Raw genomic sequence first — 26,787 nt, forward strand, 5'->3', positions numbered from 1 at the left:
AAGTAGCACTACAACTGATTGATACACAATTTTTGAACAATTCTGAAATCAGTTTTTTAGATGCAAAAAGGTAAGTAAGACATAAGCAGATGGTCATAACTCTGGAATAAGCTTTACCGACGTCTCTTCCTATTACACGAATTAACATAACTTCTCTCCACATTCCTCAGTTTCTGCTGACTTCAAATTTTACCTATTGACCCCAAATTCTCTAGCTAATAGAACATACCTGAGTGTATACTATTATATTGCTAAACTGAGACTGAAATACTGTGTTTCTGTGCAAGTCATAAAAACATTCTGATGAAAACACGAACCACCTGTCATTCAACAATCACAGGTCCGAAGGCGCGCCCTGAATCCCAGACGCCCTCTGCCTGCACCCGCCCTCTGCCCGCACCCGCCGGCACCAGGCTCCGGGAGGCTCAGCACGCAGGCCACCTCGTTCCTGCTAATCGCTCCGACTTGCAAAGAGCTCCACTCCGTGTTTTCCCGGCACCTGAAATCCACTCCTCACCCATGCCCAGCCCTCCTTTCTCTCTGAGAGAATGTCTCACACGAAAATTCAAAGACACCTCTACAAAAGTCCAAAACTTAATTTTCTCCAGCTTGCTCTAATTATCCTGCCCTGTCCTCAGGGCCTGGTGCCACAGTCTCCTTTACACACTCTGCTCATCAGTGACGTTTAGGAGACTGCACAGTTTAGACAAGTTGACTTGCTCAATCTAGAGGGGCAGAGGGAAGAGAATTTCAGTAGCAGTGTCTCCAGCGTGGGGCTCCTCACCCCCACGGGCAGTCACTCACGACTTGCAGGACGCGTTTCTGCAGCGGGAGGAGTCTCACGGAGATCGGAGGAAGTAGAGTGAGCTCCTTCAGACACCCCGAACACTTCTCACGATAACACTGATTAACGCACGTTGACTGGCTGCTGTGTCAGGGCACCTCCCCTCAGGAATACAGTTTACGCTCGAAACGACGTTCAGCTAGCCTTACTTTCGGGCAGAGCAGTGGCTCGCGCATGGAATTTCCTTGCTTAGCTTCACACACGTGCTCACAGGAGGAACCACAGGCCCAGGACACGAGCTTCGCGTCCTTCCTCGTGCCCGCCCTCCACGCGTCCCCGCCTGCGCCGCTCCGGCCGTAACCCACCAGGACACCGGGCAGGCACACCAGGGCAAGCACCGCCGTACCTGGTTTCAGAGCTGTGCTGCAGACGAAGTCCGCCTTCAGGGGCAGCCGGATCTCCGACAACGTGACCGACCCTCTGGACGGGGCGAGCGCCCCCTGGGCCGCGGGAGCGGCCTTGTGCTTCCTCTGGGGCCCCCCGTTCTTCAGCTTGTTCAGCTCGTCGATCAGAAGCGCCCTCTTCTCGGCTGCGTGAGGACAGGCAAGTTACTACTTCAAACACTGACAATGCAGCTGCTTCTGAACGAGACCAGTGTACTCTGTGGCGACTGCGCGTGGGACCAAAGACGAACTCAGTATCAGTAACCTTCTCCCTAGGAACAGGTGGCGGTCACCTGGGGGAACCTCCATCACTGTTCTGTTCAGCAAGTCCCTGTAACTGAGCGCTTCGCCTCTCCGTCGGTTCTCGTGTGGGGTGTGATCCTTCCACTCTAACATGCGCACCGTCCATCACCACACGTACACACACGACAGGGCCAGAGACAGAGTGTGAGCATGTGTGTGTGGGGGTGCAAACACATTCCTGTGTTCATTCTTAGCACACTCTTCACAACCACATTCCCTCCACTGCATTCCAGTTTCCTCCGCCCTGTCACACACACGGCATCTCATTGTATACCCAGGGTGTCCGCCGACCTTATTAGAAACAGCAAAACATAGATCGGCTAAGACAGACCATATCAGCGAAGGCCCTTTCTCTGAAATGAGCGTTTCTCCTGGTCTGAAACTGGGGGGGGGTGGGGGGGGGGCCTGTTCCCGGCATGTGGCACGCACTTGCGATCAGAAGCAGCCTCTCCGCCTCGGCCTCCTCCAGGGAGCCCTTGCCGTGGTCCTCGTCCACGCAGCAGTTCAGGGCCTGGCTGGCCTGGTAGATCACCGTCTGCTGCAGGTTGATCTCGTTGTTGAGTTCCTGGGGGGGCCGAGAGAGGAGGGGGGACTCAGGCTCCGCCACCACTTTCACTGTACGGATGCTCTAATTATATATAACCCAGCTGACCCGACACTGTCCAAAATCCCCAGAAAGTCAAAACGGCCCAGTTTCACGGTTCGAGTTCCAGGCTGCGCACCAGAGACATTTAACACACCGCAATAAGTACACTGTCATCATTCTTCCTTACGAAAAGACTTGCAACTGATACTTACTAAAAGTAGTAAGTATAGTTACTTACTATAACCGGGACTGTGTCCAACACAGTCAAGATTAAGGATGATCTGATTCATTTTATTTAAATTGCATGCATGTTGTAATTCTTTAAAAGTTTTCCTTAGAGTAAAAGAAACTCTACAAGCAAAATAAATTTCACGTTTCATCATCATTTAATTCACAGTCAACACTTCGAGGACACGTAGGACAAACATGTGCACAAACAAACACGCCAGCAATATCCAACAAGCTTCCAACTTTTCTAAGAAAGAGGACCCTTCTCTAATTAAACTGAACTCTGAGTGATCCCGGAGGCCCGGCGGGCCGGACGCCGTCCGGTGGCCCAGGGCACGGCGGTGAGCAAGGCGGGGTTGGGGGGCCCTTGTCCTCCAGGAGCCCCGCCTCGGGCAGGAACACCCGCACCCCCGCGCCCGGAAGGACATACCTGCGTTTTCTGTTTGGTGTTAACTTGACAAGGAAAGGCAGCCTTGTCTTCGGCATTCTTTCTCCCCTCCGATTTGGAAGCAGCATCCTCCTTCCGAACAGTCACCTGCTTTATCGAAGGGCGGTCGGTTTCCTTGATCCTCTGAGATCTGTACGCGTCGATGCTGCGGGACACAGCACACAGTCAGAATCCCAGCCCCGCACGAAACACCGCCACTCACCGAGCATCTCGGCAGAGCCGGGTGCTGACACTGAAGCGCAGCGGCCGGACACCTCCCCGGAACGGACAACGCCATTGGGTGAGAGGTGGGCTGGCAGAAGTTATTCCGAAGTTCTATGCACGTTGATCACTCGTAACATCGTAACTATGAAGACCACAGCCCGCTGCACCGATCTGAGCCACCACGACCCCGAGGGGCGAAGGCCCTCCCGGAAGCCCCCACCTGTAAAGGAGGTCCCGGTCCTCAGAGCCAAGGCTGTCTCCGGACTCCGCCCGCGGCACCCGGGTCCTCTGGAACTTGCCGGGCTTTGGACTCTCATCGCTGGTGCTGCCGTCTTTCAGCTTTAGTCCAGGCGAGGAAACTAAACTCTGCAAGGAAGCACAGCGGGTGTTTGTATGGATGACACTGATTCTAAGTGATAATTCTGAGGGACTGAATGAATTCTCTATTATTAGGAAACAAAAATCCAACAAGTTAAGCAATTCATCGTAAAAACAAGGCAAACTAAAATAGGTACCTAAAAAGTAAGTAAATAAAAATTGAAAGACAGCTAAAAACTACACTCATAACCCTCCTTAAAAATATTTCTAATTGGCCCTGGCCAAGGACCTCAGTTGGTTGGAGTGTTGTCCCAGGATGCCAAGGTTGCAGGTTCGAGCCCCAGTCAGGGCACATACAAGAAGTAACAATGAATGCATACATATATGGAACAATAAATTGATGTTTCTCTCTCTCTCTCCCTAAAAATCAATAAATAAAAAACCTAAAAATATTTCTAAGTGAACCAATTTGCAAACAAAGCTGCAGTTATTCAACGTAGAGTGATAGCTAATAATATAGTTCGTTCTCCATAAGTGTTGGTTATCTGTCTGGTGCTAAACACCAATGCGCTGAGGTGTCTGAACATCAACCCCACGGTGCGGGCACATCAACCCCATCAACCCCACGGTGCAGGCACTACTCTGACCCTCACTCAACAGCTGAGCGAGCTGTGGTGAGGAGGTGATACGATCTGACCAGTAAACATCAGGAAACGGCAGAGCCAGGACTCGGGCCCAAATGTCAGGCTTTTGAAGGCTCGGTAGTTTGGATTTTATCTAAACTCAACAGAAAACCACCGAAGAGTTTTAAGGTCTCTTTTAAGAGACTGAACATCGGGTTTGCAAAATCCCCCTGGCTACAGAGTGCTAATCCCCCACGTCCCCATTAAAACAGAAGGAGACCCCACTCCTACGGGTTCCTCTCCGCCCTGGCCTGTTCGCGCCCAGCCCGTTCTCACCTCGGGGCTCCCCACGCCGACCGTCTGCGCCAGGGGAGCCAGCAGGGACATGGAGGAGATGTTCAGCGCGTCCTCCTGGTCTTCGCTGCCCTCGGCCGCCGCTCCGTCCCCCTCCTCCTGGCTCTTCTCCACGTCCAGTTCGCCCTCCTCCAAGAGGACATCACCGAAGATGTCATTGATTACCTTGGAACTATTGATATCGTCATCGTCGTCCACGCTCATCTCAATTTCACGTACCACTTCTGAAAAGATTCCAGTAAGCGAACAATGTGATTCAGACCTTTAAAATTTCATGGGGTAGCCAAGAACATCTAATATTCATATGCTGACTAAACAAACAGGGGAAAGGCCCTAAAGAAAAGCACTCCCAAACAAAAAATAATAATGAAATTTACAAATATACGAAACCAAAATAATTTCCAAATTTCTGGTGACATTTTCTAAGCAACAAAAGTGCAACTACCAAAAGCTGATTCAATGCTTTGAGTGTCAGAAAGACTATTAAGAACTCAGGCCCTGGCTGGTGTAGCTCAGTGGACTGAGCACGGGCTGTGAACCAAAGTGTCACAGGTTCGATTCCCAGTCAGGGCACATGCCTGGGTTGCAGGCCACGGCCCCCAGCAACCGCACATTGATGTTTCTCTCTCTCTATCTCCCTCCCTTCCCTCTCTAAAAATAAATAAATAAAATCTTCAAAAAAAAGAACTAGATTAAAAAAAAAACAAAAAAAAAACCCCTCCGGACAGCAGCCAAGAGCTCCAGACTTACAAAAATCATTCTTTCACACAACGGTTTCTGCTGTTGGAGCTGCCCTGAGACGGCAGTCACCAGTGGGAAAGGACTAATGTCACCTGAGGCCCCTGACCCGCTCTCAGCACAGGCGGGGCACGGAGGGGGGCACAAGCCCCACCCTGCCCCGACAGGTGTGAGACCGCCTTGCTCACACTGTGGCGGGGGCTATGGCCTAACAGTGACCGTTAGTACTGCCCGGCCTTTGTGGGAGCTGGAGCACGTCTTGGTTTAAAGAGAGAGAGAGCATTATCTAAAACCACCAGCCATTTAGAAACGCAGAACACTGTGTAGCTGATCAAGTGCTTCTGCCAACACACTGTCTCTTATAACATGCTCAGTGTTAACAAGAAATAGAGAGCAACAGCCAACCTTTCTGCTGCGCGACTCTTGGGTCTGACGCTACTTTTAACGACTTCTCCTCCTCTAAAAACAAGGTGATTTTCAAAGGGCTAGACTTCGTCATCGCACACTCAGTGAAACCTAGAAAAGGTTTAGGAAACACCACATTAATACATACAAGAACCCAGACTGTTTTGGTTACAGACCCTCATGCACCTTTCTTTCTGATTATAGAACCACATTTCTAACCTGGAAATGTATGGAGAGCACCCCAAACACCTGTCCCATCTCTCTCCCGCCAGGAGACAGGGACGCCAGAGTCGGCAGGTCACTGTCTGCTCTTCCGGTCCTCCCACCCACACATGTGTGTGTGCGTGTGCACATGTGTGTGCGTGTGTGCACGTGTGTGTGGATCCTTCCATCGTATCGGAAGGTGATCAGACTCACACGCTGTTCTGCGCTGTTTCTCGCTTTTTAAACAAGTGCCAGCAAACACTCGGAAAAACGAGCAACAGCGGGAAAGCGCCTGTATGCGTGCAAAGCCCACGCGCCGCAAGCAGGGCTCTCACTGCGGAGACCAGAAGCTCCTCCCCTCTGCCCGGGAACGAGCCGAGGCCCCCCCTCTCACCACGTCTGCTCCACAGAGCTCTGCGAGTCCGCGTCACAGCAGGAAGCAACAAATAAATAAACAAATAAATAAATAATAAAAAGGATTCAAGTTTGAAAAGAAAAAGTAAGATGATCTCTGTTCACAGATGACATGGCCTTGTACATAGAAAGCGACAAAGGTTCCAGAAAAACCTGTTAGAATAAACAAATTCAGCAAAGATGCAGGACACAAAATTGACACAAAAAGCAGCTGCATTTCTACACACCAACAATGAACAATCTGAAAAGGAAATGAAGAAAACAATTCCATTTACATCCGTGACAGACGTGCACACGAACTCTACAAACACGGAGGAGAGACACGGCCAACGGAAAGATATCCCACCACGTTCACGCACTGGAAACAACGTTGCCGCGTCCCATGTCCACGTAGGGAAGACTCAGCACCGTTAAGATGTCAGCACTACCTGAGCCATCCACAGAGTCAATGTAATTCCTATCAAAATCCCGAGGGTATTTCTGGAGGAATGGAAAAATCCATCCTGAAGTTCATATGAAACTTCAAGGGACCCTGAATATCCACAATAATTCTGAAAAAGAACAAAGTTAAAAGACTAGTATTTCCTGATTTTAAAATATATTATAAAACTAATCACCCTGGCTGGTGTAGCTCAGTGGATTGGGCTCGGGCTGGGAGCCAAAGTGTCCCAGGTTCGATTCCCAGCCAGGGTACATTCCTGGGTTGCAGGCCATGACCCCCAGCAACTGCACATTGATGTTCTCTCTCTCTCTATCTCCCTCCCTTCCCTCTCTAAAAATAAATAAATAAAATCTTTAAAAAAAAAAAAACTAATCAAAACAGTACAGTACTAGCATAAAGCAAGGTCCATACACCAATGGGGCAGGATAGAGAGCCCAGAAATAAAACCTCGCATATACGGTCAAATGACCTTTGACAAGGCTGCCAAGGTGTTTCAAGAAGACAATTTCTCTTCAACAAGTGATATTAGAAAAACTGAATATCCACATGCAAAAGGATGAAGTTGGGTGCTTATCTGACACCTTATCCAAAAACTAACTCTAAATGGATTAAAGAACTAAATGCAAAACTCCTAGAAAACTATAAAACTTCTAGAAAGAAACAGAAAAAAGCCTTTGTGGCAATGGACTTGGCAATGGTTTCTTGGGCATGGCACCAGAAGCCCAGGCATCAAAAGTAAAAATAGACAAATGGCATCATGTCCAATTCAAACCTCCCGAGAGTCAAAGGGCACAGTCCACAGAACAGAAACGGCACCCTGTCGAATGAGGAAAAGCATCTGTGAACTGTAGAAACGTGTAACGCTCCTACAACTCAACAACAACAATTTCCAATAACCAGATTAAAAAAATATGGGCAAAGGGCTTGAAGAGACGTTTCTCCAAAGACACTGTAACAAACAGCCAGCAAGTATTGAAAAGATGCTCAACGTGACTAATCATAAGAGAAACGCAAATCAAAATCACAAACCATGGAGCGCCTCACACCGTCAGGATGGCTACCACCAAAAAGCCAGGAAAGAACAAGTGTTGGCCGGCGTGGGGAGATGCCCCAACCCCTGTGCAACCCCTGTGCGCTGCTGGAGAGATGGTAAAACGAGCGGGGGGACGCTGTGGGAATCAGCATGAGGGCTGCTCAAAACACTGCACACCGAGCGACTCCTCGATGCAGCACTCCCACCCCCGGGGAGTCCGGGAGAACGGAGGACAGGGTCTCGGGCGCGTATCTGCCCTCCATGCTCATGGCAGCGCTGCTCACGACGGCCCAGCGCCGCGGCGGCCCACAGGGGCCCACGACAGGCAGCGGACAGCCAGATGCGGCACGTGCACACAGCTGACTGTGGTCCCACCGTGGGAGGGAGGACGCTCTGTCACAGGCCACGGCACAGAGGGACCTCCAGGACACTCTGCTGCATTGAATTGCTCGTCTCAGAACGACAAATACCACTTGTAGGGGTCTCCAAAGTAGTTCGAGTCACAGAAACCGAGAGCAGAGTGGTGGCTCCCAGAAGTTGAGACTGGGTCACAGGGAGTTTGTTGCTTAATGTCTGTCAAGTTCCCATTCTGCCCCACGAGAACGTTCTGGAGATCTGCTCCTCCACAGTGTGGATATTCTTACCACCAATGAACTGTGTGTGCACTTAACAGCTGTTAGCTGGTTAAGTTTTAGTAACATGCTTTTACCCCGGTCTAAGAATTTAAAAATATGTCTCTAAGGGTCAATGATGTATTAAACGTCATTCCATACAGAGCTACCTTAATCTTTTAGGCAGCCACATAGCACCTGATTACACGGACTTAGCACCAAGTTTACTCCGAGTCTCCCACCGAGGGGCATCCGGGCCGTTCCGATCTCGTCACAACGAACGGGCAGTGCTACGTACGGTTCCTCTCTGTACACGGTGCCTCTTCGCACCCAGGTTCAAAGAACCCGCCCTACACACGCGTGCAGCGGAGCTCCATCAAAGATCATGCGCCCCTTACAAGTCAACAGATATCACCACATTTCTCTCCAAAAAGAAGTCATAGTCACTTACACGCTCCTCGTCAAGAGAATGAGTCCCCCCTCTGGAAAGGGAATTAGGAAGAAGCACGTCGCGCGGGCAGAGAGGAAAAGCGGGAGGGAAGGAGGAACCGCATCCGCCCTCGGACACCACGGCAGCGCCCCGACCTCCCGTCCCAGCCCCAAAGCTCCTCGACCGAGGGCGGCTGCACGCTCAGGAAACCAGGAGGGGACGCCGACCTGCAGGCTCTGCACGGGGAGGTCCTCCTGGCGTCCGGGGCTCTGCCCCCTTCTCAGTCTCTGTCCTGGTGTCTGGGCGTCTGTCCCCTCCTGCTGCTGGGAGTGACGGGGTATTTGGAACAACCTGATGCTTCTGGAGGGGAGTGTTCTGACCGTGAATTTCCTGCAAAGAGCAAATGAAGAGATAAATGTTATTTCTCAAAACGGGAGATGTTTGTCTTTGCACACGTCACTAAATGAAACAGACCAGGGTCACCGGCCTCCATACGCTCCCTCGGAACAGAACAGGCCGCGCGTGGGGAAGGGCCCTTGGCGCTGGCTCCCACTCCCGGTCATTCCCAGCACGTGATTCCCAGCACAGAGAACCGCGGGACCCGGAGGCGAGGGCGAGAGAGGATCCGAGCCAGGGCTCAGCTTTAGACAAGCCCGGCTGGGTAACCTCTACCCGCAACCTCTCACTTTCTACGGGGTCCTTCCCATCCACACCAAAACCGACTGGAGTCTCCTCAGGGCCACAAAACAAACATAAGCCACCCGTCACATCCTCACCTGCTGCCAGGTGCCACCTCTCCCCAGCCTCCCCCCCCCCAGAACCAAACCCACACTGCCTCCCCACCCCTCCCAGCCGGGCTTCCCACCCGCTACCTGTGCGCTGGCCTCACCTCCCTTAGACCGCTCTTGCGGAGTCACAACAAGCTCCTTATTTCACACCAGGGGTCCCGTCCCGCCCGCACTGGACAGGCAACCCTGATGATACCGACCACCCCTTCCTCCTGAAAGGCTCTCTCTTCCCTGCACTGCGGTACCGTGCCACTCGACTGTCCCTGCCACCTCCCCGGCTGCTCCCTCTGTGGGTGGGTAACACAGAGGAGCTTTAAGCGGGGGAGACCCTTGAGCCCCGTTACTGTTCGCGTGTGTATGTGCAACCATCTGGGGCGGAAGCCCACAGGTTTGGCAGGAATTATTTGGCACGCAGTGGCCGAACCACCAGACCATGATATACTGGCAACCAAGTAAAGAAGGGGCTTACAACAGAAGGGCGATCAGCAACGTCAGAGGCTGCTAGCAGGTCAAGTTCAACACCTGAACACCGACCACTGAAGATCACTGGTGCATATGATAGAGGGAGGGGTCCGTGGGTGGACAGTGGAGGGACGTCAGAGGAGAAAAAGCGCCAGGCAGCGTCTGCTCTGCTGGGAGAGTGTGCGTGAACGGGAGGCAGAGAGAGACAGGAGGACAGGCGGGTGGTCCAGACAGCTGGTCCGGTTTCAAGAGGACAGATGGCAGCCTGCAGTGTGCTGACGCGAAAGGCGAGCACACTGAACCCTCCCCTCAAAGACAAACTCGCTGAGCCCCTGCCGGGAGCCAGGCCGGCACAGAGACGGACACGGCTCGCGGAGACAGCGGCGCACGGCAGAGGCAACAATTACCGGGAGGTAAATATTCCAGGTGAGGAGAATACAGAGTGATGTGGCTGGAAAAAAGGGGGGCCCTTAGGAAAAGGGCCAAGTGAGGATTCCCAGAGCAGATTCAACTCTGACCTATTCACAGGAAGCAGGAGCTAGCCATGGAGACACTCACGCAGATAGAGCAGCGAGGCAGAGGCGAGGAGATCGGACAAGATGGGCCCGTGTGAGAAACCGCACACGGCCCGCATGACCAGACGGACGCACACGGGAGGAGGCGGGTTCTGAATGACCCTGGGGGTCAAGCCAAGCACCCCTGACAGCTTTCTGGTGAGAGCTACGGGAAGCCCTCCAGGATGTTAAGCAAGTGACTACATGAGTACTTGTCTCTTAAAAACACTTCTCTGGCAGCCGTGGAGAGATGCCCTACAGAGTAGCCCAGGGTGCCAAATACACACAAAGCGGTGTTCATGATTAAGGTGACGGCACGGGAAAATACCCAGGACAAGGCAGCCTGGTGACAGATTTAGAAAACGTGCCACTGCATCTGTGTGTGTTTGTGTGTGTGCGTGTGCACACCAGCTTGTGCGTGCTAGCGGCCAGGAGGCGGGAAGACACAGTGTCAGAAGGAGTCAAGGGGGAACCTCTGGGCTGTTTTCAATGATGGGGCAGAGGGGGGAGCCCCGAGGGGAGACGGACACCGAGTGGGGAAGAGACGGCGGTGAGAGCAGAGGCCCGACCAGCCACCTGGCCTGGAGCTCCGGAGGGAGGTGTGTGCAGAGCTGGGTATCACGAGCCTCCTGTGCTGGGCTGCAGCCAGGTGAGGGTGGGAAAGAGATGTCCCCAGGCAAGCGAGAAGAAAGCGTAGCTGAGATTAGAACTCTGGGGAGCATCATCTGGTAAGCAAGAGAACTGACAAAAAAAAAAATCAAGTAGGTATTTCTCAGAGCATACTGGTCCCATTTATTGTTCTTTTTCTATTGGCACCCACTTTAAATATAACTCTTATTTCTAGCTGAAAAGTGCACCCTAGCCTGGCTGGCGTAGCTCAGTGGATGGAGTGCGGGCTGGGAACCAGGGTGTCCCAGGTTTGATTCCCAGTCAGGGCACATGCCTGGGTTGCAGGCCATAACCCTCAGCAACCGCACATTGATGTCTCTCTCTCTCTCTCTCTCTCTCTCTCTCTCTCTCTCTCTCCCCCGCTTCCCTCTCTATAAATAAATAAATCTAAAAAAAAAAAAAAAAAGTGCACCCTAGTACAGGACTTTATTATACGCAGTGAGCACACAGATGAAACAGAACACAGCTTACATTCACAAGCAGGGATCTGCTGAAGGCTGGTTCACGGAAATGGGTGGGAAGGAGCACAGAAGCAAAGAGCAACCTGGGAGGCACCTGGTCAGGGGAAGGATTGCAGGTCGTCTCAAGAAGCGTGTTTGGGGAGAGGTACCCGATCATTAAGGAGAGAAGCAGGTTCTGAGAAACGCCGTAGAACCAGCGCCTACATAAGATGCTGAAAGGAATCAGAGGTGAATGAAACGACGAGAATAATGGCTTTAAACCCGACTGTACGTAGGCCACCGGGAGTCTGGTGAAGAGCTCCACCAAGGCACCAGAGAAGAGGAGGGTCCCCCCGAGCGGGGAACATCATCACGAGAGAAGAGCGGCGCTGGCACGGACACGCAAGCAGCTCGGGGAGGGACGGCGGCAGAGCCGACCGGACAGGAAAGCACCTGCAGAGCTGTGTGCCACACAGCAGCACCGTGAGACCCCAGCACTGGTGCTGAGCTCACTCTTCTTTCTCGTTTTTGTTACCTGTTTGGCTTCCAGCGGTTTGCTCCCCGAGTTCTCGACTTTTTCTGCACTCCATAAATTGCCCTTTTCAAATCGGCCACGAAGACATGCTAGTTCTTTCTCCCGTTCCTGAAACCATCAAAAGCTCTGTTTTACATGAGAGCCAATAGTGTGTTTAAGAATAACATCCAAACTCTACTAACGTTGCTTGTCTTCAATGTTAAGATTAAAAAAATCACCCTGGCTGGTGTGGCTCAGTGGACTGAGCACCGGCCTGTGAACCAAAGGGCCGTCGGTTCAAATCCCAGTCAGGGCACATATCTGGGTAACTGGCCAAGTCAGGTTCCCAGTAGGGGGCATGTGAGAGGCAACCACACATTGATGTTTCTCTCCCTCTTTCTCCCCCACTTCCCCTCTGTCTGAAATAACTGAATGAATTTTTTTTAATTATTTTTAAAAAAAGATAAAAAATCACAATATGCATGGAATACAGGACAATAATATTTCTAATTTGAAACACGATACGGAGACTCAAGACGCTGTTCGCCTCGGTCAGAAGGGCTGCTCTGAGAATGCACAATGTGGTCTGCACAGACCAAACCCTCTGCCGAGACCACGCAGCGGGTGACGTCAGAGGCCGTGGGCCGTACCTGCTTGAGCCGCTGCGCCACGTGGGTCGTGGGGGAGGACGTGTTTTGCTGTAGCAGCCGCTCCTGGATGGCCTTTGTGTTTGGCGTGACCACGGGGGCCCGGTGGGGCGCGTGGCGGGCCGGACTCTCTCCGCTGCGCTCCCGGCAGCGCTCTCCGAAGCGCTCCAGGAAAGGCTTGACTCCTGCCCCAACGACAGAAAACGCACGTCTTTGGAGGCCACTCGGAACCAGTGACCGCGAGGGGGTCTCTGGCAAAGGCTCCGAAACCCAGGACAGCTCCAGGATGCTTTGAATCTATCTACTAGGAATACTCATTCAGAAAGTAAACAATACAAAAATAGCTTAAAGGTTTTTTCTTACTTTTTACCATACTATTTAATTCCATGCCCTAAAATTTAATTATAGGACTTAGTTCTTTAAAAAAAAAAGTTATTTTTAAGGTGGAATGAACGGACAGTGGGTGTTAGAAAACCCTTAAACACAATGATCGACCAGAACCCCAACAAGTGGAAACTGACTGTGTAGGCATCAATAACATACCTCAACTACCAAGTGTCCTGGCCACGAAAACCCGACTACTTTTATGTCCACAGCCCACCTTGTTTTATCTTGCATTTAAGAACCCTGACGTGACACCCCAGGAGCTAAGCCGACGTGGGGCGCAGCGGGGCAGAGCCAACAAGACAGGCTCCCATGTCAGGAGGGTGCGAGGCTCGCGCCGCGTCCACGCAGCTTTGCCTGCGTCAGAGACCGGCAGCCTGCCCCTGTGGAGGGCCAGCAGGGAGCACCTGGGCTTCGCAGAACATGCGGCCACCGCCACGACTCAGCTCCGCTCTGAGGCAGGAGAGCAGTCAGCCTGCGAAGGGCCTGGTGTGTCCCAGTAAAACCGGGTTTGCAAGAACAGGTGAAGGGCAGAGTTTGAATGACAGCCACAGTGTGAAGACTTCACAGGTCCCTGGAGTCCATTAACAATACAAAGAAATGTAAATTAAACATCTTCCAGGCCCTGAACAACAAAAAGGATGCTTCTTATCTAGGCATTCCTCTCTGTGCCCTAAATCTTTAAGAAACTGGAAGTAACTAATCCTTCTCCATGTTGGGATTTTGCTCTTGTTTCCAATTCTCCTTTTGGCTCATCTGGAAACTGACTGCTGGCTTCCATCCAGCCCATAACCAGTGGATTCCCCACCCCCATCTCTCTGTCTGCTTCCCTTTCAGGATGGACTATGGGTTCTGGAGAAATGAGTTTTCAGAAAGTTAAAATTTAGAAGCAATTCCGATGAGAAAGAACGGAGTGTGGAGTAACCGCTGTCCCCACGCTTTGAGTCCCGTGCTTCTCACCAGCACCGTGCCGGGGTAGGCACTGGGGTAGGTGCCCAGGCCACAAAGAAGGTAACCCTGTATGTGCTCATGTGCACACCCTCACACACAGCACACACACAGTACAACTGGGGGTGCAGCCATGGGTGTACACATCCACCTCCCTTGCTATTGGGGCGCCTTCACAGCGACGATGAGAAGCGCTGCCCCCCACACCTGGTGGCGAGAATTTCTCCACGCTGCCCGTACAACACCACGTCCAGCTGCACATGTGCTGTCCACACCAAAAAGTGCAGGAGAAAGTACCTGGCACAGTCATTCTGAGAGAAAAGCGTGCCTGAGCTGCCGCGATGTGCCAGGTGAAACACTCTGGCCAGCGTCTGGGAGAGTCTGTGCTGGTGCGTGCCTGTCCTACCAACTAAAGCTGCCGCCCCCGAAGACGTCTCCTCTGACACAGCCGGCACCTGCTCTGGCCAACCGACACTGTGTACCATTCACAACCGACGTCTAATGCTGAGAACAGAAACCCTGAAAACAATCAGCAGGAACTTCAGATTTTTAAAAAATGCATAACCTGGTGTTGTAGATTTGTCCTTCAACGGAGGCTGCAGACGACCTTCTCTACTTAATGCTTCTCCGGGCGGCACCGTCGGGGGCACAGCTGACCTCTCCACCGGCCTCAACACCTCAGTGTCCAGGGGACGGGCCGGAGCTTTCTCACGCCGCTCGGGACTTTGGACCTCGCGACTTCTGGCATCCGGGATGGGCGCAGCAGACTTCACAGGGGAGGGGGCTTTCTGAAACGCAGTAATACTTCGGGTAAACAACAACTCACACTATCTAAACACAGCCCCTTAACAAAACCACCCAAATCCTCTGGGCTCGGCAGCCTTCACGTAAACTCATGAAGAAACGGTCTTGCTATCTGATAGATCAAACCCACAAGAAACATTTGGGGGAAAAAAAAAAACAACAACTGGGAAAACACTACAATTCAGAGTATAATTCAGAAAACACTGTAATTCAGAGTATTCAGTTCAGTCTGCATAATATACTGACGGCTAACTTAGCATGAGGAGCAGAGTCACTCACTGTTTTAAAAACCAATTTCTTTCATAGTATCACACTAGTACGTTTATACATTGTAACTGTGTCAGACCAAATTATATATTTTTTGTGTTTTCACTAAGTCAGGATTATTTTAACAAAACGTGTCACAGTCACACGCGGTGCTCCGTGCACACTCTCTCACGTCACCGTCCCCAGAGCCCGGTCCTGGTTTGCAGGACGAAGTGACGTGTCCGAAGCTACATGGCTAACCCTGAGGCAGGGCCAGGGCCGCGCCCAGGGCTGACCCCAAACCCAGCCCCACAGGGAGAGACGGTGCTCGGGAGCACACCTTCATTTTTTTGGTTTCTTAAGATTTTTTTTTAAAACTGTGCGTGCGCAGGGGAACCTTTCAAAAGGATGCAGACAGTGAAAGTACCGTAGCCACCAATGACAACTGCCGCCTGGTAACCACACCTGCCAGTTTCCAGAAATATCTCCTGCCTCCCCCTTATCCATACGCATCAAGCATCCCAGTGCAGAAAGGGATTCTCAGTGTTCTCCCTGAGGACAAAGAAGGGGCTCCACGGGTTCGTATCACTGACCGTGGAATGGCACTGGCTGTTAACCACCCTCTTATCCGGGAACTGGGTACCAAACTGATGGCTTCCACTTTCTAAGAAACCAGTAATCTAAAACCGCACATAAACACTGTGGGTATGTGACAAAAACACATACCTGCACATAAATATACATTAGCCCTCATAACAAAAGGGAAGGTTTTCTGTACTTGAAATTGTATTTACAGAACAAAAAACGAAAGAAGGGAAAAAAAGAAAAAGAAACCAACGAAGTTGCATCTCCTTACCACAGAGCTGGAAGCTGCGACCCTGATCAAAGGCGCGCCCTCAGCTCTCCAGGCCGGGCCTCTGCTCCGAGAGGCATGGCCATCCCTCGGGGAGCAGCATGTAGCTTCCTGCTTCACACTGCGGCTATTGAGCCCAGCAGATGCTCCGCTGGCAGAGGAAGCGGTGGGTAAACAAGTGGTACCAGGCTGTCCCTGGGCGCTGCTCTGCTTTGCAGATGAGCGACTGACATCATCTTCCCAGGAGCAAATGGCCGCGGCAAGGTTGGCCAGACGGCCCCTTCTCCCGATCGGAGTCGCCGAGGCTTCCGACGGTCTGGGCGGGGAGGCCGCCTTGTCCTCTGCGGGCGCGGCTGCGGTGAGCGGGCTTCCGGGGACATCGCCTGCGAACGTTTGCAGGGAAATAATTAACACCCGTGGGCAAGAGGCGCCTGCGTGTGGGAACACCAGGATCACCGGGTCGGCATTTTTAAATGAGGCGAAGAGGTCCCAGAACTAGTCAAAAGCTCTCACGCACGCAAGTACCACCTGCTGAAGTTTGACAGTATCATTTCAAATCAGATGCTACTTACTCCAAATCAAAAAGAAAAATGAAACTTTGTTACACCTATTTTTCTCCAACTCTTTGGTGGATTTTGAATGCTATAAGATAGCATACACTCGGGTTACATTTTTAGGATGTGTGGTGCTGTAACACTGCGCAACCTCACTGTGCAACCTAAGATCGTGTGGTCCATGGGAACTCCTGGTTGTCAAGATGAGTTGGACCACGGTGCTGTCCAACAGAGCTTCCTGTGATGCTGGACATGTCCTCTCGGTGCTGTCCAGTACAGTGACCAGCAGCCACGCGTGGCCAGTGAGCACTCAAAATGCGGCCAGAGCAATGGAGAAGCTTAATGTCATTTCATTTTAATTAATTCAAGTCTTAAAAACTACATATGGCCAGTGGCTATGGTACTGGATAGCACAGGGTTGGACTAGAAAGGTTTTCTGGTTTATCTTCATTTGGAGATAAATTTCAAATAAGGAATACTTACACTGTGAAGGACTGGGGTCTGCAAGCATAAACACTGTATGTACTGATAGGGAAGTCAAAGGTCACGACACTTGCTCTTCCACAAACTCAGACCACAGGAGGGCACCCCTCCTACTGTCCGAGGTTCACACCTCCCCCTGGAGCTGCGATTCTGCCCCTCCCAAACTTCTCAGGGATCTTGCTCCAAACAACCCCTCCTCCTCCGTCCACACTGTGTCCTCTGCGCGTGAGTATGCGCCTGTCCCTCTCATGTTAAAACTGGACACGAACCTCGTCTCATCAACGTGCACCCTCTCAGCTACTGCCCCTCTTTGCCTGCACAACATTCGCTCGCCACTCAGCTCACCGCGCCTGCCTGGGGGGGGGGGGGGGGGGGGGGGGGGGGGTTGCGTTTGCTTTTGTCACCAGATGCCAGGACACACTCTGCAGGCCTTGCACTTGCTTCCCTGTGTGACGTCAATGATGAGTTCCGCTTTTATCTTGTAAACACTGGTCTCGCAGCCAACAGATTGTCTCTTTCCAGGGGCTGCTGGCAAGTTCAGAGCCCTCTCTAGCAAGGAGGAGGACCTTACGGCCGGTCATGAATACACTAACCTCAGCCTTCGCTTTCTTTTTCCCTCTCCTCACGCTGATTTCCTTACTTACTCATTTGTGACAATATTTTGTGAGGCATTTTTTGCAACAAGGTAGGAGGCAGATAAACTGATCACAGAACCAACAGCCCTGCTGCGTGGCTGCCCATCCGCCCCCAGGCTCCCCACCCAACCACGGGCCAGGAGGGTGCAGATGGGGTCGCGCCACCTGCTCCCGGCACCTCGGCCGAGGAGTAACCCACTCTGTAGGTGCTCAGTAGTTTGCTTTTGAGAGCTCTCTCCCTCCCCTATTCAACAGCACCGCACACCACAGTCGCTCAAGTTCACTCGGTCGCCCCACACTGCGGGACGTCTTGCACACAGAGCCGAAGGTCAGCGGGGCTAACGGCGCCAGGAGCACAGGAGCCCCATCGCCTGCTGCCCCGAGAGCCGCCGCCTGACCAACACCCGACGGCACCCGGACCACTCACAGGAGACGGGTCCCGGGGCACAGACAACACAACAGCGTGCACCTTCTTGTGTGAACCCACAAACACAGTCCCGGCATTCCCTGCCCGCGGACCCTCACTGACCCGGATCAGGGGCCACACCATCCCTACCGTTTGTCCCCGTCCCGTCCTCCTGCTCAGCCCAGTGGCGCCGCTGGGCTGCCAGTCTCTGCATCCGCGTCTTCACCGAGGAACCCGCCGTCGCCTCCGGTCCCGCGTCCGGCCCTCGTCTCGGGCCAAGCAGAGAGGCCTGGGTGGCGGGCGGGGACCCGCTGGCTGGGGCTGGCGCCTGCGGCCGTGCCTGAGGGGACACGGGACTCGGAGAACAAGGTCCGGCAGGAGCTGGCTCGACGGGTTGTTCATTTTCCACGTTAGAAACCTCCACCTCAGTGTTGTCGGAGCAGCGCTTTTTTGATGGCGACGGTTTTGTGCAAGACTTCTCTGGATTAAAAAAGAGGGGGAAACTCAAAATCCCACGCTATCTTACAGCACGGACAACCTGCCACAAGTACTTAACAAATTAATAACACCTCGTGCTCCTCCAAGCCTTTAAAAGATTTTACTCACAAGAAACACGTACAATTCTACTTTCTTTCTGTGACTTAGAAATCTAATATGAGAGATTTCTTTTCAAGAAAACATAATTGACGGTTTAAAACATCGGAATGAAAAGAAACTCAAGGAACACTCTGAGGGTGCACACATAACGTGTCACGCAGTTCAGGGCCGCGGGGAAGCACAGGTGCGTCGCACAGAAACGGCCCAGGGGCCTTACAGGCCCTCCACCCCAGCCACCTGCTTTTCAGAGAAGTCAAGCTGTTGAACTTCTACAATAAAAAGGAGCTATCTGAATATAAGGCATATTATTCCAACCCGAGAATGAGTTTCATATGTCTCCTGAAAAATCAGCATTTTAAAAGAGGGGGACGGTGAACTTTACAAGTGGCTGGTCCACCGCTGGCCTGACCAAGGGCCCTCATTCCAGCAGCGACCAACGCGGTGCGGGCAACAGGGCAGGGCCGCCCTTCCCAACCCCCATCTCACTGAGCTGACATCCTGAGATTCCCCAGCCTTCTGCAGCGCGTTTGCTCTCCATTAACTACTCTGATCATTGCGTGGAAGTGTTTCTGTTTTAGCATGCAATACCACTCGGAAATACAGAGTTCTCTAAATTTCAGTTCTTCTGTAAAACAGTAAATGCCTCCATGTCAGCATCAAAAGGCAGGTGCCACCATCGGAACACACCACCTGACTGGAGGGACCCGTGTCACAGTGAAGACAGAAGACCCTGGGCGGGACCCGGCCTGTTTTCCCGGCCGAGCACCAGGGGGCCGGTTGGCAGGCCAGAGGGCAGAATGCTCCAGCAGACAACCCCGCCCCCACGCCAGCAGGAGGGCTCCCCTGCACCTGCACTGTCTTCCCTTGGGGGGTTAATAAGAACAATTTTGGATTGAGAAAAATAAAGTTCAACCAATGATTTTGAAATATTTGTTTAAAAACAATATTTAAAAAAATAAAAAGCAGAAAACAGAAAACCCCTGCCTCACCCAGCAGGGTCTAGGCCCCACACGAGCAGCCACCCTGCACTGGGAGAGAAGGCCGGCCCTTCCCACAGGGGCTCTGGCTCGCGTCTCCCCAGGACCTGGACCCTCCCACACGCACGATGCAGGGACTGCAGGGACCGGGGGCTCCCCTCCTTCAAAACGGGCGGATTCTGCTTTTCCGCACAGTCTTACCTTCCGCCCCAGACGGCTGGTTACTCGCTTCTGCGAGCGGCTGCCGGGCCCGCTTGGCGGGAGCCCCAGACCTGGGCGCTGCCGTGGGTCTCTCGGCCAGCTTTTTCTGGAGGTTCTCTCGCCTGGCACGGGTGCGCTCGAGCAGTTTCTACACATGTGACATTTAAAACGCAGGTTAGTCAAAGGCACACAGAACTCCAGGGGCCTTCTAAAATCACCAGTTGCCACGTAGGGAAACAGTTAAATACATTTCAAAAGTGGAATCCTACGCAATTTGAGTCAAGATCTGCTAAATGAGCAGCATGCCAATGTCAAAATTACTACAGGTGTGATATGAACATGAAAGGGGGAGTCTAGCTAGCAGCATAAGACTTTAAATGGGCATGGTTTTTTTTTCTGTTTCCATGAACAGGCAGAATCTGCTTCCACACCCCTGAACGGGGCTGGCCTCATGATACACTCCGACCAATGAATGTGGCAGAGGGGACGTAGTGTTGTGACTTCCAACCCCTGGCCTCAGGAGGTCTTGCAGTTTCCACTCTCCCTCCCTAGGAGCACTGCCGCCCACGAAGGAGCACAGGTTGGCCTGCTGGAGACCCCTTGCTCAGGGGACATCAACCACCAGACACGGGAGTAAGGCCATGTTAGCCCATCCGGCCCCAGATGACCTGCCTGCCAGGTCACTGCAAGCTCCTGCGTGGCCCCTGGGGAGACCGACCGGAGCACAGCCCACGTGAGCCTAACACTGAATTGTGAGAACCAGCGTTGTCGGTGCTTTAGGCGCTAAGGGAAGTGGGCAGGATAATGGTCACGCGAAGATGTTCAAATCCTAATGCCCTGAACCTACGGATATGCTACTTGGCTAAAGGAAGTTTGCTGGTGTGATTAAGTAAATAACTGAGATCCGGAGTGGATTAAATGAGCCAACGTAAGCTGAACAGCCCTTGTGAGGGAAAAGGGAGCGGCAGGAAAGTCAGAGTCAGAGAAACGTGACATCGGAAGCAGAGGTCAGAGTGATGTAACGGGTGGCTGTCAGCACAGATGAAGGGGACAGGAGCCCAGAAGTACAGATGGCCTCTGGACGCTGGAAAAGGCAAGGAAGTAAATTCTCCCCTAGAGCCTCCGGAAGGAGACCTGCCAACATCTTGATTTTAACCCAGTCAAGCCCATCAGACTTCTGACCTGCAGAAGAGGGACATGTGACCTTGAGCCACCAAGCCCGAGGTGATTTATTACAGCAGCAAAACTAATGCAGCCGCTAAGACCTGGGGTGGCGGGAAACAGCAGGAGACAGCTGACGTATCAGGCCTTTGAAAACACAAAGCACTTCTTTTTTTTTTTTTTAAGATTTTATTTATTTATTTTTAGAGAGGGAAGGGAGGGAGGGGGAGAGAGAGTGAGAGTGAGAGTGAGAGAGAGAGAGAGAGAGAGAAACATCAATGTGCGGTTGCTGGGGGCCGTGGCCTGCAACCCAGGCATGTACCCTGACTGGGAATCGAACCTGCGACACTTTGGTTTGCAGCCCGTGCTCAATCCACTGAGCTACGCCAGCCAGGGCTCACAAAGCACTTCTTAAGAGAAAAAAAACCTAAAGAATCATCATGTTTTCTTTAATTAAATATCAATATAAAAGTTTTACGCTGAAATCTTAGCCATTCCACAAAATCACGATTACTCTTTCCTTGCCTTGACCACTGAAACTCCTGCTTGAAGCAGCCAGTAAAAAAACCACGGACACCTGTAAAGCAATCATTCCCCCCACAGGCCCCCATCTGGGTTGGGGGCGGGGCCAGGCATGCAGATCACTGGCTGGAGCTCATACACAGCCCTGCAAGCACAGACACAGCACTGAGCCGGCTCAGAAATGAAATTCCATCTGGCCTTTTCACTGCCTTAATTAAAACAGAACATCAGTTTTTAAAAATCCCTCTGAGTGTGTACCAGAAGCATGAGCTCAGCTGGGAGGGAGGCATCTCCCCTCCGCAGGGACCACTTCGAACATCAAGTTCATTCCCAGGGACACTGAATCTCCACGCCGGCACTGAAGGGTGATCTGCGAACCACGTGCCTCCCAAAGCACAAGGCCTTCCTTCTCCAAACAGAGCTCCTCCACAATCTCCAAAGTGACAGTTACACAAACGAGTGTGTCTGGTGACTCCCCCCCACCCCCGTAAAACCTGTCACTCCCCAGATAAGACAAGGCTGCAACCGAGGACACACCCACATTCCACCCCAGTCCTGGTGAGTCAGTGCAGCTTCAGTTACTGTGAGCGCGGGTCACAGCGAAAGAATGTGGCTTCGCCTTTCAAACTTACACAAGGGTTCTAGTGTCTACTTTGGATCTAAAATCTCAAGATTAAAAATAAAGTAGGTAATCAAGAAAAAGTGCCCTAACCTGTAAAATAAAAACAAGTACCAAAGGTTATTAATTCAAAAGAAATGATATGTGTATGAATTCAACAGCTCAATAAATTTAAGTCGCCCTTCCTTATAACAGTGTATCAGGAATTTAAGGGTTCTTTTGTTCATAAGGCACATTCCTTCTTCAAATAGGAGAGGAATAAAAAAATAAGCACTGCAATAACTAACAGAACCAGGGAATAAGATACTCCACAGGCAGGAATCTAGGATAACTGAAGTTTACAGCCCCTAACCAATTTCTGCCACACCCACGTTGAATCATTGCTGACAATTTTTTCTATAAGTGTCACTGCTCCCCCTGCCTCCTTAAACAGAGTAGACACAACACCAGAAATTAACTGATCATTTCCAATGTGTGCCAGCGGCACCCTCTCCTAGGTCAATACAGAGGTTTCCATTTAATTCTGGAAAATAAGGAAAACGCCAATCAAAACATTAACGGCATGCTTGTTCATTTTTATGTCAAGAAGTGATGCTTTCCCAAAGCATGTTCACGGCAGCCTCTCTCTCTGGGTTCCTGCACAGAGAGTTCTGACGGGCACGCCCAGCCCTGCGTCTCCCTCGTGCTGGTCCTGGACCGGGATGACCCTCACCTGCGAGGTGAGCGGATCTCCACACTAAGAGGGTGACAGCAAGGTCATGAGCAGTAAGTTTATGGCTGTAAATTCACCTGACGGTGCGACCACCGTCATGAATGCTCACGAACGCGTACGTAGGATGTGATATAAAGTACTCTCAGGGTTTGCACACACTGACTCATGTCATTTGCAAAACCTAAAAAAAAACAAAAACCTTATTTGGTAGGTTCTGTTTTTCACTACTGTTTTCCAGCTGAAAAACTCCAGGCGCAGGTTCAGCAACAAGCCATAGGCCGGAGAGCCAAGAGCAGGCAGGCGGAATCCAAACCCAGGCTCCAGCGCCCGGCTCCTACATACTCTGCTATAAACTGTCCTTTGACGAAATCCTATCGCTTTTTAAGAACTCATTGTCAGAGAACTAATTCCATACCATCAACATGACTTTCTAATGCTAACAGTTCATATCAGATCTTAATAATAAACATCTGCTTAACCTGCCGGGTCGTCCACAAATCAAGGGGAAGTCATTACTTCTGGTTGGTCCGGGGAAAACTTGAGAAAGACATGGCCCCATGGACCCTGTCTAGGTCTGATTCAAGCAGGCTGCAAAAGCACAGGACAAGTAGGGAAATCTGAGCATTGGCAGAAGACTTGCTATGAAGGAACTATTGTTATTCGTGTAGGGGTGATAATGGTATGTTGATTTTTTTTATTAAAGTCCTTAGCATTTTGTGAAAGACACTGGCCTTTTTTTTTATGTAGGAAATGATATGACCTCTAGGATTTGCTTTCAGATAACTCAGTGGGAAAGACTAGAGAGGGGACACAGAGTGTTGCTGGGTGGCGAATGCCTGAGCAGTTACACTTTTGTGTGATTTGAAATTTCCTACGATAAAAAACATTGCTAACATGTTCCAGCAGCTACTGCGTGTATGTAGTTACCTGACTGTAAAATAATCTGCACCAAATGGCTCTCTCCTATATTAATTAGTTCAGCAGAGTATTACAGGACCTGCTTAAGGTTAGGGAAACATGTCCCTAAATAGGGAAGAACAGGCCTACGACCTCCAGGAAGCTCACATTCTGGCCGGAAACAAGGTCCAGAGGAGAATGCAAGTGAGCTAAGCGCTGTGAGAGGGGATCTTCCCTCGAAGAAGGGGGAGCCCAACGGTGAGCACGAGGCTGAAGCAGCGTCAGTCAGGCACAAGAGGCAGGGAGAAGAGCGTGCCAGAAAGCCCCAGGGATGGCAGGGAGGGCCAAGGAAAAGAGAGATTAGGAGCACTGGGGCCTTCTTCAACCACCGTTACCAAGAGAATTAAGCCCTGGTTCCTTGATGTCGATGTCATGAGTTCAAATCTCTCCTAGGCTTGTAGGATGGCATGAGAAAATTGAGAAAATTCTCTCTCAGGTAAGTTCCTGTGTGCTATGATTCTGGTAAGAAGCGCTGATTGAGGAAGTCATTCTAACTGACTTCCAATGCTCTTCGGACAAGGAACCGTGCCAGTTCATTCCACTCTGCGAAAAATGTTATGAATGCTGTAATTAAGCACCTACTGGCCAGAACCAATTCAAATAGTTCACCCATTACCAATTAAGGAAAAGATGCCAAAGCTGTTTATTCCAACTGCAACAGACCTAACTGTTCATAATACAAACCTGCATATTAAACAGTACATCTTTCTGAGCCCTCTATAAAATGAGTTTTCTTTCAAATAAAGCCTCTTTCAACTGAGATTTGTACTGCTTCAGGATGACATTTTTGTGTAAAATGAAGTACAACTCTCAGCCAACTTTTAAAATGCTTTGTTCCTGTTAGTCGCTTAGAATAAAAACAAATATTCAGAACAACAGGTTAATAGAATAAATCCCATGCTAAGTAACATTAAAAAAGACATATCCTTCTTAACTTCAATGTAAGTAAAAATTACGGTGCATGACTAACCCAATTCTGAGGTTAATTCAAAAATGTGTTTTGGGTTTTTGTCAGAATTTTTAAAAGGCAAGCAAATGAATGTGTTTTCTCTCAAGATGACTGGGAATGTGAAACAAAAATAAATACTGTGTTTGAAAACAAGTAAACTCTAATTGTTGAAACTTCTAAATATCTTAGACTTACAGAATTGTAGTTACAGTTCAAAAAAAAAAAAGAATTACTCCTCCCCACAACATTTAAGCATTTTAATCTAATGGAGAGATATTATTTTAGGTCCACTAAGCAGTAACTCAAAAAATAACCGTTGGAAACTTGCACAACCACCTCAAGAAAGAGGAAGAACCGTAAGTCCTCAACAAGAAGTCAAAACTAGAGAAATAATCGCACAGTAAGAAAGACAATAATCCATATTCAACTTCCAAGTTACAAAAGGTAAGTTCAACACTGCTGTGAAGTTACCCATAAGCACACATAAAAATGTTTCTTTACTTTTTTTTTTAATCGTGGTCTGCTAACTTTGATTTGTACACTTTTGGCTAGCACTTTTCCTTTCAATTTACATGTCAATTGGACACGAAACTTCACCCTTGCGCAAGGAATTTGAAGGAGCTATTGGCTTCATGGGAACAGATGCGATGGTCGCAGGCACCAGCTTATTGTATCTCTCTGTCACTTCAAAGGCAGCGCCCTTAAATGCACACTCAGCCCCCCTGCGGGTCGCACGAACCCCGCAAACATGTTCCACTCCATTTCCATTTCCATTTCCAGGCGGCGGTTGCACACACAACGGTGAGTCACTCGGGCACCCAACCCCACCCTACAAGTTGTCCCCGCTTTCCCTTCCAGTGGGACCTGTTCCTCCCGACCCCACCCTCACTCTGGGGGGGACAGGGTTCCACTCCAGAGAGGCAATCCAATAATAACCAGGGCAGACCTGAAGCTTCCCCCCACCACCCTTTAGGGCAGACTGGAAACTTTGCTCCCAGCCATTCATCAGCATAAAACCCCGGCCGGCTTCCGGCGGCCCCCGCGGCCGCGGCACGCACGCTCTGCGCACGCGCCCTCCGCCTGGCAGGCCGGGAGGCTGACCCCGGGTGCGAAAGGAGGGCAGGGGACCGGAAGGGTCAAGTCCCGCGGCGCCCGCAAGGTTTCTCACCTCCGTAAACGGGTCCATCGCCCCGGGCTTCGCGTGTCGACTGTGAGACGACGGAGAGACGGGATTATCAGAAATTCAGAAAAAGAAAAGTGAGCCCCGATTCGGTGTGTCACTTGGAGAAAACAAGGCGTCCGGGGCAGGGAGACTCTTCCCAACCTGCTCGCCTCTGCCCCGCAGCTTCCAGTGTCGGACTCGGGCTCAGGCTGCCGTTCAAATTTGAATTTCAGCGCCGGGAGCCGCGCGCAGGCGTGCGGGGCGGGGCGGGGCGGGGCAGGGCGGGGCGCGCCTTTCCCCGCCCCGTCGGCGGGTCACGTGGCCCCGCCAGGCGAGCTGGTTCCCAGCGAGGCGCAGCCACATCCTACAGCCCAGGCGCCGGGATCCGGAGGGAGGTTTCCCGGCACACAGACGGCCTCCGGGCCCGAAGCCCCACCCTCAAAAGGCTCGCACACCCCCGCCGGTTTAAACCGATCCCTGGGCCCAGGCTGGGCTGGGGCGTTCCGCATTCCTCCATTCCTAAATGCGGGATTGAGAGCCCTTGGGTTTGCAACTCCCCTGGACCTTTGGCCTCCCGCGGCATTCTGTCCGCCCACCCTTATGTCACTCGGAGGGGGACTGCGGGCCTGACCTTCTTAAAGGGCAGGGCTAGTGGGGCCCGGACACTTTGGACTAGTGGCCGGTAGTAACGCACCTTGGGCGTTCGAGGCCTCTCTTACTGGAAAAATAAGGCTAACACTAACAAACCTTGTGTACAGTTTATACCCAAAACTGTTGCGCTTCCTATTTTAAATCCTATCCAATTGCAACAATGGTAGAATTGGAAGAATTCTGAAAAGTGATCTACTTTCATTCATTCTTTTACATCTGGGAAACGTTGAGACATTAGGTAAGGGGTTCAGGAGAAATGAAAATCCCATTCTCAGCTCATGGTCCGCTTCCCACCTCTAGCTCAAGCTATGTATCACAATTATT

The 26,787-nt window shown here is 51.2% G+C and overlaps 1 protein-coding gene across 1 annotated transcript in view; it reads right to left on the reverse strand.

Annotated features, from left to right (window-relative positions):
* Positions 1–26,102, reverse strand: part of ANLN (anillin actin binding protein) — a 44,415-nt gene extending 18,313 nt beyond the window's left edge. The window contains exons 1-14 of the mRNA XM_036010407.1: positions 25,819–26,102; positions 19,731–19,878; positions 18,106–18,435; positions 15,881–16,260; positions 14,541–14,762; positions 12,646–12,837; positions 12,017–12,124; positions 8,796–8,958; positions 5,435–5,545; positions 4,274–4,515; positions 3,217–3,362; positions 2,775–2,937; positions 1,960–2,095; positions 1,191–1,373 (exon numbers count right to left, since the gene is read on the reverse strand). Of these exons, the coding sequence (XP_035866300.1) occupies positions 1,191–1,373; positions 1,960–2,095; positions 2,775–2,937; positions 3,217–3,362; positions 4,274–4,515; positions 5,435–5,545; positions 8,796–8,958; positions 12,017–12,124; positions 12,646–12,837; positions 14,541–14,762; positions 15,881–16,260; positions 18,106–18,435; positions 19,731–19,878; positions 25,819–25,836 (2,542 nt within the window). The 5' untranslated portion in view covers positions 25,837–26,102. The remainder of the gene's footprint in view (positions 1–1,190; positions 1,374–1,959; positions 2,096–2,774; positions 2,938–3,216; positions 3,363–4,273; positions 4,516–5,434; positions 5,546–8,795; positions 8,959–12,016; positions 12,125–12,645; positions 12,838–14,540; positions 14,763–15,880; positions 16,261–18,105; positions 18,436–19,730; positions 19,879–25,818) is intronic.
* Between the last annotated feature and the right edge of the window lie 685 nt (positions 26,103–26,787).

The sequence above is a fragment of the Phyllostomus discolor genome, chromosome 10 (assembly GCF_004126475.2).
Source record: "Phyllostomus discolor isolate MPI-MPIP mPhyDis1 chromosome 10, mPhyDis1.pri.v3, whole genome shotgun sequence".
In the NCBI taxonomy this organism is placed as follows: Eukaryota; Metazoa; Chordata; class Mammalia; order Chiroptera; family Phyllostomidae; genus Phyllostomus; species Phyllostomus discolor.